General features: G+C 54.0%; 1 protein-coding gene across 3 annotated transcripts in view; it reads right to left on the minus strand.

The window, feature by feature from the left end:
• Positions 1 to 360: 360 nt before the first annotated feature.
• The window catches only part of TBC1D16 (TBC1 domain family member 16), a 32,162-nt gene continuing 15,939 nt past the window's right edge, over positions 361 to 16,583 (minus strand). The window contains exons 4-12 of one of the 3 annotated variants that reach the window (XM_029056936.2): positions 13,878 to 14,039; positions 12,188 to 12,335; positions 9,963 to 10,127; positions 8,424 to 8,572; positions 7,255 to 7,389; positions 4,552 to 4,738; positions 3,339 to 3,518; positions 3,004 to 3,150; positions 361 to 1,784 (exon numbers count right to left, since the gene is read on the minus strand). In XM_029056936.2, coding sequence (XP_028912769.1) covers positions 1,536 to 1,784; positions 3,004 to 3,150; positions 3,339 to 3,518; positions 4,552 to 4,738; positions 7,255 to 7,389; positions 8,424 to 8,572; positions 9,963 to 10,127; positions 12,188 to 12,335; positions 13,878 to 14,039 — 1,522 coding nt within the window. In that variant the 3' untranslated portion in view covers positions 361 to 1,535. Of the gene's footprint in view, positions 1,785 to 3,003; positions 3,151 to 3,338; positions 3,519 to 4,551; positions 4,739 to 7,254; positions 7,390 to 8,423; positions 8,573 to 9,962; positions 10,131 to 12,187; positions 12,336 to 13,877; positions 14,040 to 16,583 lie in introns of all 3 variants that reach the window. The other 2 variants (XM_029056937.2, XM_029056935.2) reach the window with 2 other exon arrangements.

Raw genomic sequence — 16,583 nt, forward strand, 5'->3', positions numbered from 1 at the left:
CCGATTGAGGCTGGTCGGTCAGTCGTATTTACTGAGCGCTTACTGTGTGCAGGGCACTGGACTAAGCGGTTGGGAGAGGACAATAAAACAATAAAGACACACTCCCCGCCCACGATGAACTTTCAGTCACCGCCTCTCGGCCAACCCCAGACCTGTAAGGAGCTTGGACCACCCCCTGATCTGGGGTCGGGGATGAGGAGAAGGGAAGACCCTCCGCACGCACCCGGCTCCGATCCGCTCTGAGCCCGGAGTCAGCATTCACCCCAGAGGACCAGGTCCTGGGTGTCTCCTGGGTGATCTTGCAGGCGGGAGAATCGCCTAGACTGGAAGCTCGTTGTGGGCAGGGAACCTTTCCGCCGCTGTTATATTGTTCACTCTCCCAAGCACTCAGTACAGTGCCGTGCACACAGTAAGTGCTCGATAAATACCATCGACTGGCGGATTGTTGGGAATCCTCTTCTGTTCCCGTCTCAAGCTGGTCTCCTCGTCCACTCTCCAGCAGGGGCAGCCGGGTCGACGGCCCTCGCTACTGGATCCGCAACAGAAAAGCGGCTCCTGGCAGCGGGTCTAATGTCATTCCAGCAGACGATGGTATTTATGGAAAGCTTACTGAGTGCTGAGCACTGTGCTAAGCGCTTGGGGGGCACGCGATACCATTTATCACCATCAGCAGCCGGGGATCAAGGTCACGCAGACTTTGTCCTTTCCCAAGTGCTCGGTCCAGTGTTCGGCACACAATAAGTGCTCAAAGAAGATGATTGACTGATTGATTCCAGCTTAATTCTTCCCAGCAGGGAGTCTTCCTGGCTTTTGGGGACCTGAGTGCGCCCCATTAATCCACTCCCTGCCCTACTGAAGAGACCGCCTCTCACAGACACTCGATACTCTCACATACACACACACACACACACACACTCTCTCCCACACACGTGTGCTCCTTAGGGCAGAACGGGGTGAGTCCCCCACACGGTCTAAAGCTTCAAACCCCCACTGGCATCTGCCAGGAAACTATACCCTTCGGACTTCGGAGGTGGGCGAGGCCCCCTTCTTTGACATGCTAGAGTAAAAAAAAAAATATATATATAAATGATCAGTTCTGAAACGTGTTTAAAAACCACCCCTTCCCCCCACCCCCTCTCGCCCAGTTGAACGGGCGATTTTTAATTTTTTTTTGTAAATTTTTGGCAGGTATTTTCCCGGAGACTTCCCGGCCAGAGCTGGAAGTCGGGCGGGCAGGTCCGTCTCGGTTTGGACCGGAGAGGGATCCGAAGGCGGTGAGCCGCGCCCGCCTTTCCCCTTGCAATCGTGTTGCTGGCGAGGCTCGGAAAACGGCGGGGCTGGGGGCTCCCCGCCCCCGCCAGACGATCCGGTTCCGAGTCAGAAGCCGGGCCGGAGCTGAGGGCGCGGGGTGGGGGACGCGATGGTCCTGGACGGGCAGACCTACACCTCCTGGCTCCACCGTGGCCGGTCAGAGTTTCCCCCGATGCCTCCTCCTCTGATGGTCCTCCTTGGGGTGGGAGTCGTCAGCCTGGGGACTATTTGCGGAAGGCGAAGACGTCCAGGGCCTTCCGGCCCCTCTTGCCCTCGCCGCCGCCGGGTTGGGGTGAGGAGGCGCCCGCCGTGCCCCCGTAGGGGCAGCTCTCGCCCTCGGGGTGGTGCCCCGAACACTCCACGGCCGGGATGTACCCGCTGTCCCACATGCCCGTCCCGCACAGCTTACAGAGGTCGTGCAGGCTGCAGGGGATTCTGGGGAGCAGGCGAAACTGGTACAGCAGACTCCGGGCCTGCAGAGGGGAGAGGGGGCGGGACCCCCGTCCCCGCTGAGGTGGGCTCGGGCCCCTTCTCGGACCCCGGCCGGTCGCTGCGGACGGGGTGGTGGTCACCGCTGCTCTCCGGAGATGGCCTTCCCTTGCACCACTAAGGGGCTTGGCCCGCTCCGTCTGTGCGCTTGGACCTGTGACCTTAGGGCATTTGGTATCTGTCCCACCCTCGACCCCACAGCGTTATAGGCACATCTCACTGTATAGGGAATGTGTCAGTTGATTGTTGTACCGTCCTCTCCCGAGCACTTAGTACAGTGCTCTGCACGCAGTAAGTGCTCAATAAATACAACTGACTGGCTATGACTATATGAATTATACATTAATGTCTTTTTCCCCTCTGGACTGTCTGCTCGTTGTGGACAGGGAACATGGTGTCTGCCCACTCTGCCGTGCTCCCAAGTGCTTAGAACAGTGCTCTGCATGCAGTAAGCGCTCAGTAAATACCATGGTATGATTGACTTCTACCTGGCTAGGCTGGGATTCAAACTCTTCTCCCCACTAAGGGGAATGTCCAGGCTTAGTGGAATACAGCCTGGTTCTCATGCCACGCACCGGCTATGTGACGTTGGGCTTGTCACTTCCCTTCTCTGGGCCTCGGTTTCCTCATCTGTAAAGATGGGGATTCGAAACCGGCTCTCTCCCGCTTAGACCGGAAGCCCCATGAGAGAGAGGGACCAGGCCCCATCTGATCGTATTGTATCTTTTCCGGGGCTCAGCCCAGTGCTTGGCACAGATTAAGCCTTCAACAAATACCTCAGTTTCCACTCTTGTTTCGACTCCCCTAGCAGTGACCATCTCAAGCTCAATCAGGATCCATTAAAGGGCTCTAAGCGTGGCCTAGTGGCTAGAGCTGGGCCTAGGAGTCGAAAGGACCCGGGTTCTAATCCCGGCTCCGCCACTTATCCGCTCTGTGACCTTTGGCAAGTCACTTAGCTTCTCCGGGCCTCAGTTCCCTCGACTGTAAAACGGGGAGGAAGACGTGGGAGTCTCATGTGGGACAGGGATTGTGTCCAACCTGACTAGCTTGGATCTACCCCAGCACTTAGTGCAGCTGCTGGCACGGAATAAGCGCTGAACAAATACTATTAAAAAAAAAGGAGCTGGCATAGCGGGGTGAGCGCTGGGGACGGGGGGAACCTTCGCAGACCTCCCTCGGGGTGGAAGGAGGCGGGGGTCTCACCTTCCTGAGGACCAGTTCCCCGTTCATGTGCATGGCCAGACTCCCGAAGTGCAGCAGCATCTGGTCCGTGGCCAGCTGCTGCTCTACGACGTCGTCCCCGTAGATGGCCACGATGGCCACGCAGATGAAGAGGTGGAAGTAGTCGGTCTGCAGAGAGGCCAGGACAGGGGGCTGCGGGTGGGCGGGGGTCGACCGGCACCCTCCAGGCCCTGCATCGCCCGGTAACGGGCCCGGTGGCCCCCACGGCTCCGGCTTGCTCGGCGACGGGCCCGGCGGACCCCAGGACCCCGGCTCGCTCGGCGACGGTCCCGGTGGCCCCCGCGGGGCCGGCTCACCTGGTAATGGGCCCAGCAGGCCTCCCACATGCGCAGCGCCTCGGCGTCGGGAAACTCGCGCTTGAAGCAGAGCAGGATCCAGCGGTGACAGAAGAGCAGCTGCAGCCCGTCCTCCCCCAGCGACACCAGGTGCTGGTAGAAGCGCAGGTGGGTCAGGCGCAGCAGCTCGCGCAGGTACAGCTGGAACCAACAGCCGCCGGGCTCAGCCCCCTGCCCGGCCCTCCCCGGACCCACCTCTCCGACCACCCGGGCCTGGACACCCCAGCTCGGATGGCCACCCCGTGGGCCCCGCCACCGTCCTCCTCAAAGCCTCCTAGCCCGGGGCCGGGGGGGGGGGAGGCCAGGACCTGGGGGGTGACTGGTCTGAGGGTCCCCCAGAAGGACCACCACCGGAGGAAACAGTCCGGCTTCCCAGACCGCCCTGAGGGAAAGCCAGGTCCCCAGTGGGCTTCCCGTGGGAGCCACTAACCCGGGGCGGGGGTACTTCTCGAGGTTTGTCACCCCTTGGAGGGAAGTGACATGGTGGCACTTCCTTTTTTTTTTTGGTATGGTGTTTGTCAAGCGCTTGCCATGTGCCAGGCACTGTTCTAAGGTCAAGCTAATCAGGTTGGACACTGTCTATGCCCACCTATGGCTCACAGTCTTAAGCCCCATTTTACAGATGAGGGAACTGAGGCGTAGAGAACTTAAGTCACTCGCCCAAGGTCACACGGCAGACAAAGTGGAGGAGCCAGAATTAGAATCCAGACCTAGGACCTGGATCTATCCACTGCTTCCCGCTCCATATTACCACCAGGTTCGGCTCTGCCTACGTACAAAGAGCAACACTGTCTCCTGAATGGGAGAAGAAAGACACGCAGAGAAAGAGAGCGAGAGATCTAGAATGAAGAATAACAGGCAGCATAGCCTGGAAGATAGAGCCCGGGCCTGGGAGTCAGAGGACCTGGGTTCTAATCCTGGCTCTACCAACTGTTTGCCGTGTGGCCTCGGACAAGTCACTTGACTTTTCTGTTCCTCAGTTTCCTCAACTGTAAAATGGAGAGTCAATCGTCCTCCCTCCTACTTAGATGTGAGCCGGACAGGGACTGTGTCTGACCTAATTAACCTGTACCTATCCACCGCTTAGAACAGCGTTTGTCACAAAGTAATCACTTAACAAATACCGCAAAAAAATAAAAACAAAAAAATGAAAGTCAGCAGGCCGGCCCCTCACCAGCTGTCTCTCCATATCCTCGTCCCGGGGCCAGCTGACGAAGCTGGTGTTCTGCATCAGACCCACGAAGCACCAGAAGGCGTCCGATTCGTCCAGAACCTCGGCCAGGATGGGCGCTACCAAGTCCGACATCCCCTGAGAGTAGCCGATCGTTGGGTTGAACACCGCATAGTTGAGCAAGATTCTCCTGGGAGAGGCAGCAGCGAGAGCGGGGTGAAGTGGGCGGCGGGGAGTGCCGCCTGTGGTCAGTTGACCCTTGGGCCCTGTCCTGGCTCTCTCCCTCAGAGACCAGACTTTACAAGAAGAGGGGAAGGGAGAGGATGGGGAGAGGGATAAAGGGTGGAGGAACAAAGAAGAGAGGAATGGGAAAAAAACAGGGAACAGAGAGATCGCTGTGGGTTGGGAACATGTCTACCCATTATTCGGAGAAGCAGCATGGCTCAGTGGAAAGAGCCTGGGCTTTGGAGTCAGAGGTCATGGGTTCGACTCCCGGCTCTGCCACTTGTCAGCTGTGGAACTGTGGGCAAGTCACTTTACTTCTCTGTGCCTCCGTTACCTCATCTGTAAAATGTGGATTAACTGTGAGCCTCACGTGGGGCGACCCGATTACCCTGTATCTACTCTAGCGCTTAGAACAGTGCTCTGCACATAGTAAGCGCTTTACAAATACCACTATTATTATTGTATTGCCCTCTCCTAAGCCCTTAGTACAATGCACTGCATGTGATGAGCACTCAACAGATATGACTGACTGACTGAAGGAGGAGAGGGAAAGAGAAAAGGAGAGGAGAGATAAGGAGAGAAAGGGAGAAAAGAAATGGAAACAGAAGGAGAGATAAAGAGAGTGAGAGGAGAGAAGGACAGGAGGGAGAGAGGAAAAGGAGAGATAAAGAGTGACACAAGAGAGAGAAGGCAAGAAAAAAGGAAGAGGAGAGAGAAGAAAGGGAAAGAGAGGAGGGAGAGAGGGAGAGATAAAGAGAGTGAGAGGAGAGGACAGGAGGGAGGGAGCAAAAGGAGAGATAAAGAGTGACAGAAAAGAGAGAAGGCAAGAAAAAAGGAGAGGAAGAGGGAAAAAGGAGCAATAAGGAGGGGGAGAGATGAGAGAGGGAGAGCAACCTTTTCTTCCTTTCACAATCAATCACTTGTATTTATTGAGCGCTTACTTTGTATAGAGCATTGTACTAAGAGCTTGGGAGAGGACAATATAACGGAGTTGGTAGTCACGATTCCTGCCAACAAGGAGCTGACAATCTACAGAGGGAGACCGACGCTGAAACAAATGACGGATCTCGACCCAAGTGATATGGGGCTGAGGGTGGGGTGGATATCAAGTGCTTAATTGGGGCAGATCCAAGTTCAGTGGCATTTATTAAGGGTCTTCTAAGTGTTCTAAGCATTTGGGAGAGTGACAAGAAACTCGAGGCACGTCCCCCGTCCTCCCGGAGTTTAGGAACCCCCGCATCCGGATCCGGAGGGTCAGCTGGCCCCAGGGGGACGGTCGTTTCGAACGGCCTCGCGAATAGCCGCTCGCCAGGGAGGAAGAGGCTTCCTGTCCGTCGTCCGGGAGCCGAAGCCAAGGGCGTTTTAATCTTCCGAGCGGCGTCCCGAGGGGCCGGGTAATTTGGAGGAACGTTTTAATGGGATGTGGAATCATGTAGCTGTTTGCCAGGCTGATGTTCCACGTCTCCAGCGAGCCCGGCGGCTGCCTTCGGGCTGTACAGAGATCTGACAAGGGGGAGTCACCCATCTGGCAAGCAAGAGCTGTGTAACCGGAGCTGGCATCTTACTGGGGAAACCCCATTCACAGAGCCCATTTTTTTCCCCTCCTCTCCAGCGGAGAGCTGACTGGTGGATGCTCGGCCACGTGTCTTTGACGGGGCCATTCTCGGCAGGTGGTGGAGGTCTTAATGACCTCTGTCGACCCTCCGGCCCGGGGGGTTACTAGAACGATAGCGGACACTGTAATCTCTCCTATTCCACGATGCTGATCTTTTTTTTTTAAATGGCGTTTGTTAAGCGCCTACTATGTGGCAGGCACTGTACTAAGCGCTAGGGTAGACTCGAGTTAATCATTTATTCATTCAGTTATATTACTGAGTGCTGACTGGGTGCAGAACACTGTACTGAGCACTTAGGAGAGTACAATACAACAATAAACAGACCCCTTTCCTTGCCCACACAGAATTTACAGTCTAAACAACTTAGTCTAATCAGGTTGGAAACTGTCCACGTCCCACCTAGGGCTCACCGGCTTCAACCCTATTTTACAGATGAGGGAACTGAGGCCCAGATAATAATAATGATATTTGTTAAGTGCTTATTATGTGCCAAGCACTGTTCTAATAGACTGTGGTATTTGTTAAGCACTATGTGCCAGGCACTGTTCTTAGCGCTGGGGCAGATACGAGATAATCGGGCTGAACACAGTCCCTGTCCCACATGGGGCTCACCGTCTTAATCCCCATTTTACAGATGAGGGAACTGAGGCCCAGAGAAGAGAAGTGACTTGCCCAGGGTCACACAGCTGACAAATGGGGGAACCGGGATGAGAAGCCAGGTCCTTCTGACTTCCAGGCCTGGGCTCTAGCCACTAGGCCACGGTGCTTCTCATCTCCTGGGACAAACGTGGTGGAGGGGAGAGGTGGCCACTGCTCTCCTGCTTTCCGGATGGGGAAACTGAGGGCCGGAGAGGGAGGAGCTCACCTCATGCTCTCCACGTTGGGATTGTCGTCTCCTCGGAAGAACTGATTGCTCCGGTCTGTCCGCACCACGTCTTTGTCGACGGTGAACTGCACGTTCCGCCAGAAGCTCTTGTGTTCTTCCGGGGTCATGGAGAGCCTCGGGGAGGAAACAGAGCAGGGTTAATCTACTAATAATTACGGTACTTGTTAAGCACTTACTATGTGCCGAGCACTGTTCTAAGCGGTGGGGTAGATACAAGTTACTCAGATGGGACACAGTCCCCGTCCCCTATGGGGCTCACGCTTTAAATCCCCATTTTACAGATGAGTCACCGAGGCCCAGCGAAGTGAAGTGATTTGCCCAAGGCCACATGGCAGACAGGTGGCGTAGCCAGGATTAGAACCCAGATCCTTCTGACTCCCAGGCCTGTGTCCTAAACACTAAACCATACTGCTTCTAACAGTGCTTACAACAGTGCCTGGCTCCCAGTCTAGTAATAATTGTGGTATTTAAGTGCTTATTATATGCCAGGCACTGTACTGAGCGCTGGGGTCGATACAAGCTCACTACGTCGGACACAGATCCGCAAGGGGCTCGCACACTCTTAATCCCCATTTGCCAGGTGAGGTCACGGAGGCCCAGGGTTCTAATTCTGGCTCTGCCAATTGCTTGCTGTGTAACCTTGGGCAAGTCTCTTAACTTCTCTGTGCCTAAATTTCCTCAACTGTAAAATGGGGATTCAATACCTACCTCCCGCCTACCTCAGACCGTGAGCCCCATGCAGGACGGGGACTGTGTCTGACCTAAACTGACTTGGATCTACCCTGGCGCTTAAAACAGTCCAGTGCATTTACTGAACGCTTACTGTGTGCACAGCTCTGTACTAAGCACTGGGGAGAGGACAATACAACTGTACTGTAAGCTCGTTGTGGGCAGTGAACTTGTCTGCCGACTGTTCTATTGTCCTCTCCCAAGCACTTAGTACGGTGCTCTGCACACGATGAGTGCTCAGTAGATACGACCGAATAAACCACAGACAGACCCAATCCCTGCCCAGTGTTGGACACATGGTAAGCGCTAACAAGTACCATGAGACAAACAAACAAGCGACTCGCTCCAGGTCACCCAGCGGAGCCGGGATGAGAGCCCGGGTCTGGGCTCTCCCCATCAGGCCGCACTGCTTCCCTTACCTTTTCTGCTGGATCTCCAAGTAGTCCCTCCGCTTCTGAACCCGCAGGGCCTCTCGCTCCTCGGACGTGGACTCGGGGCTGTAATAGCGGAGCAGGAAGGGCCACACTTCCCCTCGGATTGACACGTCAATGCCGCCGAAGAAAATGGCCTAAAACAAGTGGCAGAGAGTTGGAGATCGGAGGGAGGGAACCACTACGGACACTCTTGAAAAAGGCAACGTTCCCCCCCCCCACCCCAGATCCCCTGGGAGATTAGTGTTTGGGGAGGGGGCTGTAGGGGAGTGGGAGAAGGGCTTTGTTGAGACCCCCACCCCCGACAAGTGATGCCTTGATTCAAACCACAGCAATTTGCACATGTTTGGAAGGGGAAAGTTCAGTGTCTTGTATTCCCATAGAGGTACAAACGGGGCTCATTTTAATGTCAATACCCACCCCCCCCAGGCAGCCCCGGAGTTCTCCTGTGGAGGCCTAATCCCCCATCCTAGAAATGCCCCCACTGCAAACTTTTTTATAAAGACTGACATAGTAACCCCTCCAATTCCCCCTGATTTTTTTTTAAACCAAGAGCTTTGATTGCTTTATTGGATCGGTTCTCACACTTCTCTGCAACTTGGATATCATTGGCAGAACTGGCTTCGCTGCGGTTCCCCAGATCCCTAGAGACCCCCGCCCCACATCTTGTCCCTCCTGGGGTTGCCGTGGCCTAGTGGAAAGAGCACGGGCCTGGGAGTCGGGGGACCAGGGTTCAAATCCCGGTTCCGCCACCTGCCTGCTGTGTGACCCGGTGCAAGTCACTCGGCTATTCTGGGCCTCCGTTTCCTCATCTGTAAAATGGGATGTTAACTATGAGTCCCAAATGGGACAGGGACTGGGTCCAATCTGATGATAATAATAATACCACTAATAATAATTGTTATAATTATTGTTGTGGTATTCGTTAAGTGCCAGGCACTGTACTAAGTGCTGGAGTGGACAGGGGCAAATCAGGTTGGACACTGTCCCTGTCCCACACGGGGCTCACAGTCTTAATCCTCATTTTACAGATGAGGTCACTGAGGCCCAGAGAAGTGAAGTGACTTGCCCAAGGTCACCCAGCAGACAAGTGGCTGAGCCAGAGTTAGAACCCAGGACCGGGGCTCTACCCATTCTGCCACTCTAACTCCTATTATTACGAACCGTCTTTCTCTTCCTCTATATGACTACTATGACTCCTTCTCTGCCTCTTCTCCTCTATTACTGTCTACTATTCCTCCTCCTCCTGTGAGTGGCCCTTGAACCCCTTTGGCGAGGAACAGAGTTGAGCAGCCTCCTCGGGGGTGGACGGGGCCTAGCTGAGCAGCTCAATCTTTGATCTGCTCAATCAATCCATCGATGGTATTTATCGAGTGCTTTACTGTGTGTGGAGCGCCGTGCTGGGCACTTGGGAGAGTGCGATTCAGTAGAGTCGGTACAGCAGTCCGACTATGACTTCTCTTCCTCCTGCCAAAACTCCCCTTCCTCCTTTTCCTCCTTCCCCCTGACCCCCTCCTCGTCCTTTACCTTTCTCAGCTTGTACTCTTCTTCCACCTGCCCACACTCATTCAGGTGGCAGAGCCAGGCAGCAACGTCCAGCCTCCTGTACATGCTCTCCTCCGGGTGGGCCTCCGAGGAGGGCAGCTTGGACCGGCAGATGGAGAACTGCCTGCAGCTCTTCTCGTTGGCTACCTGCTGCCCCGGAGAGAAGTCACGAGTTGGGGGGTGATGGGGGAGAAGGGGAGGGGAGGGTGGAAGAGAGGGGAGGTCAGTACCTCCAACATTGGGATTTTATGGACAGCTGAGCTTTCCCCAGGCTTAATAATAACAATAAGAAGATGAAGAATTGTACTGAAGTGCTTACTCTGTGTCAAGCACTGTTCATTCATTCAATCATATTTATTGAGCGCTCGCTGTGTGCAGAGCACTGTACTAAGTGCATGGGAGAATATATCCATCAATGGACACAATCCCTACCCGCTGCTCTAAGCGCGGAGCCAGACACAAGTTAATCGGGTTTGACGCAGTCCCTGTCCCACATGGGGCTCCACACTCAATCTCCATTCTCTAGATGAGGTCACTGAGGCCCAGAGAAGTGACTTGCCCCAAGTCACCCAGCAGACACGCGTTGGAGCCGGGAGGAGAACCCCGGTCTGACTCCCAGGCCCGGGCTCTGTACGTTAAACCACGCTGCTTCTCTTCAGAGGCCGGTCCCGCTGAAAGGAGCGGGGAATGCCAGCTCTTAAACGGCAAGGGTAATTAGACTCGATTAAAATTAAAATACCGTCATCTTTAAAAGGCCCCCTCGCCCCCGCATATCGGCTCCCTCCCCTTCTTCGAGCCGCCGCCTCTGAATTAATGCCGCTTCCATCCTCGCCCGCGATAAATTACATATGATTGGCCACATATAAAAGAGGGGGGCGGCAGTTGGCAGCACGGGACTGTCAGGTTTTCTCCGAAGGCAGTCATGCCCCCAATGCAAAACTGCAGCTGACATTCAATTTAAAAAATCAAAGGCTGTTCAATAGAGAGAGAGAGAGAGAGAGAGAGAGAAAGCCCCCTACTGTAATAAGGGAGAGCAGCAGGGAGGCTCTGAGGGAAGGACGGGGATTTTGAAGTCATCTCTGTTTCTAATAAGCACATCCAGTATCTTAAACAGATAATTAAAGAGCTCTTATTACATCTGGATGTAGATTGAGCCAAATGTGGCGGGGTGCCTTGTCAAAACATGGCTTTTTTCAAGTGCCGAACGCAAGCTTCCCAAAAGGCACTGGGTAACATTTTTCAAATCCAAAAATTGCTGATTTATCATCTGCCTGGTTGACACACGGCTGCCTGAGTGGATCATCTTCAAAACACACAGACACACACATACACACGCCCCTCTCTCTTTCTCAATCTCTCTCCTAGTGTCTCTTTCTGGGCCTGCCTGTCTCCACTGCTGCTCTGGGTCTCTTTCCATCTCTTTCCTACAGTGCCTCTCTCCTCCTCCACCCTGTTGTTTCTGAGTCTTTCTGCCTCTCTACTTGTCGCCACTTCTTTCTCTCTCCCCCAGTGTCTATCTTTTGTGCTGTCTCTCTCTCTCTCTCTCTCTCTCTCTCTCTCTCTCGGGTTCGATCAATCAATCATATTTATTGATGGCTCATCTTCAACGCATACACACACCTCCCCTTCTCTTTCTTAATCTCCCTCCTAGTATCTCTTTCTGGGTCTCCCTGTCTCTGTGTCTCTTTCCACCTCTCTCCCAGTGTCTCACTCCCTGCCTCCATCCTACTGTTTTGGCACCTCTCTCCCCCAGTGTCTCTCTAATTATCTTCTCTGCCGTCTCTCTGGTTCAACCGATCAATGGTATTTATTGAGCGCTGACTGTAGTAGGCAGAAGACCGTACTGAGCACTTGGGAGAACACAATGTAACAGATTGTTACTGTTGTATTTATATCGTCTCTCCCCACAGTGAGCTTACAGTCTTGAGCATCAACAGGTAAATTCCTTCCACACAGGCTATTCATTCATTCGCATTTATTGAGTGCTTACAGAGACTGTACTAAGTGCTTGGGAGAGGACAATATAGGAATATACAGATCCATCCCCTGCCCATAAGCTCACAGTCTAGAGAACACCCAGAATTTCTGAGTTTCTCCAGTCTGGAGGGCAAGGGCCCCCTCCGCACTCCCAGGACTTTACCCCACCCCCCGCAGCTGGCAGGAAGAGGCCGGGGGAGGAGGGGTCCCACGACCGCTGGTGGGGTTACCTGGTCTTGGAGGTGAGTCTCGATGCAATACTTCCACTGCCGGAACACTTCGGACAGTTTATCCAGGCCGCCGTGGTGAAAGTGGAAAACTTTGTACTGGCTTTCGCGGCTGGCCACGACCAGCTGCCCACTGGTGCCGGCCTCGTCGCTGGTGGGCGAGACGCCAGGGGCGGGGAGGGAGGAAGGGGAGGAGAGAGGACCGGTCAAACAGGGTTGGTTTCAGAGGCTGAAACGGGTGGACCACCCCCCGGAACTGGGTGGGAAAATGCAGAACCTCCAACCCATCCTCCTGAGGGAATCGGAAGTCTTGTCCGGCCTTAAAGTGCTAAGAGACTGGCCTTCTCTCCCTCCTCCCTGAGTATAATAATAATAATCATAATAAAAAAACCAACTGTAGAACTTGTTAGGCGCGCCAGGCACCGTTCTAAGCGCTGGGGCACATACGAGTGAATCCCTGTCCCGCTTGGGGCTCACATTCTTACTCCCCATTTTGCAGATGAGGTTACTGAGGCCCAGAGAAGGGAAGTGACTTGCCCAAGGTCACCCAACAGACATGTGGTGGAATCAGGGGCAGAGACAAGTTAATCAGGACACAGTCCCTGTCCCACATGGACCTCACCCTCTTAATCCCCATTTACAGATGAGGGAACTGAGGCCCAGATACGTGAGGTGACTTGCCCAAGGTCACACCGCAGACGCGTGGTGGAGCCGAGATTAGAGCCCAGGTCCTTCTGATTCCCGGGCCTGAGCTCTATCCACACTACGCTACGCTGCTTCTCTTGTGAGAATAATCGCTGTGGTACTTGTTAGATACAAGTAGGTAGATACAAGATCATCAGGCCCACATGGGGCTCACGGTCTAGGTAGGAGGGAATGGTTTGGTGAAGTGGCGGAGCACCGGTGTAGAAGCCGGAGGGCCCGGGTTCGAGTCCGAGCTGTGCCGCTCACTTGCCGTGCGACTGTGGGCGAGTCACTGAACGCCTGAGCTTCCTCATCTGTAAAATGGGGATAACAACAATACCCGCTTTCTTTCTCTACCTCGCAGGGTATGAGGACTGAAATGAACTAATTAATGTGAGAGTGCTTTGGCAATAAAAGCGCTATACAAAATTTTGGAAACAGCGAGGCCTGGTAGATACAGCACAGGTCTGGGAGTGTGAAGGACCTGGGTTCTAATCCCTCCTCTGCCACGTCTTTGGGCAAGTCATTTAACTTCTTTCTGCCTCAGTTACCTCATCTGTAAAACGGGGATCGATCCTGTACTAAGCCCTGGGATAGATACAAGTTAATCTGGCTGGACACAGTCCCCATCCCACTTAGGGCACCCAGTCTTCATCCCCATTTTCCAGACGAGGGGGTCCAGAGAAGTGAAGTTCCTTGCCCAAGGTCGCCCTGCGGAAAAGCGGAGGAGTCGGGATGAGAACCCGGGTCCCTCTGGCTTCCGGGCCTGGGCTCTATCCACTAGGCCACGCTGCTTTTCTGGAGGTCTAAATGGGTTGGCTCTACCCCAGCGGTCGGAACACAGTAAGCGCTAAATCGATTCCACAAGCGTTCTGTCCACTTGGCCACACTGTCTCCCCCGTGGTATTCGGGTGCTCCGGGCCCAGGAGAGAGTGGGCACGGAGCGTTCACCCCCTTGAGGGCCGGACTTTCTGCCTGCTGACCGGTGGGAGGGTGGGGGGGTCCTTACCTGAAGAAGAGGCGCAGGGATCTCATCTGCCCCAAGTCCACCCGGAACACCCCACAGATCTGCTCGAGGGACAACACTTTCTGCTGCTCGTCCCGCTTGCCGTTCTGAGGCTGGCCGCCGTTCTCCGAGAACCGGGAGTTGGGGTCCAGGCTGGAGGTGGAACTGGGGGGGAGGGTTGGGAAGCAGGTCAGGTGATCGTCACGTGGCTCTCCGGCCCCTCGGCCCGCAAAGAGGAGGGGGGTCAGAACGGTCGGTCGATTCACAGGCAGGGGGTTCCGGATCAAACCATCGATCGGCCGCTGAGCGCCTGTTTGTGTGGGCTCTACTGAGCACTTGGGAAGGTCCAAGAGAGTTAAGAGTCGCGATCCCTGCCCTGGAGGGGCTGATGGACTACTCTGTGCAGAGCACTGGACTGAGCGCTTGGGAGAAGACAATAGATTCAGGAGAATCCCTGCCCCTGAGGAGCTTACGGTCTGTTGTCTCCAGACATCGTGCTCATGTCCGTCTCCCCCTCTAGACTAACGTAGCTCGTTGTGGGCAGGGAATGTGTCTGTTTTGTTGTTATTCTGGACTCTCCCAAGGGCTTAGCACAGTGTTCTGCACACAGCAAATGCTCCAGAAATACCACTGATTGATTCCAGAGCACTGTACTAAGTTCTTGGGAGAGTACCAAACTTGATCCCTGTTCTCAAAGAGTTTACAGTCCAGAGGGGAGAGATGGTCAATTAATCACTCATTTCTGCCACCCCACTTTATCAATACCCCCACCCCCAACCACGAAGCAGAATTCCTTGCGACTCTATGGCGCCCACCGCCGCACCATGAAGTTCCCTGGTGCCTCCCCTGTCCTTGGAGTCTGTGGAGCTCAAAAAGGGGGCATGAGAAGGGTCTTCAGGCCCCTCGGTCCCCCTCAGAGCCCGCTTTCGTAAGACCTCGCTGCCAGGGGTACCTACCAGATAATATTAGGATATTTGTGGGGCGCTTGCTATGTGCCAAGCACTATGCTAGGCACTGGGGGGGGGGGATACCAGATCAACAGGTTGGACAGAGGCCTCTGCCCCACATGGGGCTCAATCAATCCATCGGTGGTATTTATTGAGCACTTACCAATATGTGCAGAGCAGTGTACTAAGCACTTGGGAGAGCACGATACGACAATCGGCAGGCCCATTCCCTGCTACTACAACTACTAATAATAATGATGGTATTTGTTAAGCGCTTACTATGTGCCAAGCACTGTTCAAAGTGCTACTATGTCTATTGTACTACAGTTATTACAACTCCTGTTACGACAGGAAATACCACAGCTCCTCCTACTATCCTCAACTGCAGTTCTTTGCATTCCGGTGATCCCGGAGTGGTCCGATTTGGGCTCCGGGCAGGCGCTCTGAAATTCTGACGCTTCGGTAGGGGAACCGGATCCACCGACGGAGGCCGACCGCAAGACACGCAGGTGGCAGGGAGGAAACAAAGAGGGCGGGTCTTCCAGGTTTAATCCCCCAGGAGGTTTGGGGAAAGGGTGGTCGGAAGAAACAGAGGGGAAGGCAACCGGGATGGTTGGGACAGGGCGATCCTGCGCGCTTTTTTCCTTGGACGATTCCGGGAGGTCGTGGGGAGGATGTGTGGGATTCACCCGGTGGGCGAGAGGGCACGGTTTCTTTCTACCGTTCGGTTGAGGCTGCAGAGAAATGGCCGAACCGTTCCTTCCCCTCTGTATGTGCAAATATGCTCTGACACGAACGGGTGTTGGATACATCCAATAAAATAAAGTTAATTAAGCAAGGCAGGCGGGAGACAGCTCTCCCAATGACAGCTGACATTAGGGTTAGGAAAGTAATTTTCTTTATCCCTTTCTCACTCTCTGAGCCTCCCCGCCCCCTCGCCCCCCACTTCCCTCCACCCTCCTCTTACACACAAAGACACACACACACTGACAACAGTAACTTGATTCCTCTGAGCTCCAGAGGAGAACCACAAGGCCCAATCTAACTGTACTCTATCTATCCCAGTGCTGAGTCCAGTGCTTGACCCCTCTAGACTGAAGCTTGGTGCGCACAGGGAAAGTGGTCTACCAACTGTTACGCTGTTCTATCGTCCTCTCCCAAGTGCTTAACATAGTGCTTTGCACACAGTAAGCGCTCAGTAAGTATGACTGATTGATTGGCATATAGTAAGCGCTTCACAGACACCACCGGTATTATTAACCTGGAATGAAATGCTTTTCGCCTTCTGCGATGTAAACATTGAGCCGGTGGAAAAATAGGTACCATCTCAAAACAGAAGTGGTCGTCGGTCCTACGCACTAGAGCCGCTTACCAAAATTCATAAATTCACACCTCACGTGCTCCCTCAGTGTAGAATCAAATCAATGGATCCTATTTATTGAGCGCTTACTGTATCATATAAACTCACAGCACAGGAATTTACATAATGCAATAATTATATAATTATACATTACTTATTTAATCATATTAACGTCTGTCTCCTCCTCTAGACTGTCAACTCGATATGGGCAGCGAGCATGCCTGCTGATTCTGTTGTACTGGACTCTCCCAAGTGCTTAGTACAGTGCTCTGCACGTAGTAAACGCTCAATAAATACCACCGGTTGATCATACTAGGAATGGCCTCCGATGGCTGAATGTGAGTCGCTTGGCTCCTATTTAAATGGGCAGAGGAGAGTAAGGGAAGAATCATTTTCCCCGAG

The sequence above is a fragment of the Ornithorhynchus anatinus genome, unplaced genomic scaffold (genome assembly GCF_004115215.2).
Source record: "Ornithorhynchus anatinus isolate Pmale09 unplaced genomic scaffold, mOrnAna1.pri.v4 scaffold_264_arrow_ctg1, whole genome shotgun sequence".
NCBI lineage: Eukaryota > Metazoa > Chordata > Mammalia > Monotremata > Ornithorhynchidae > Ornithorhynchus > Ornithorhynchus anatinus.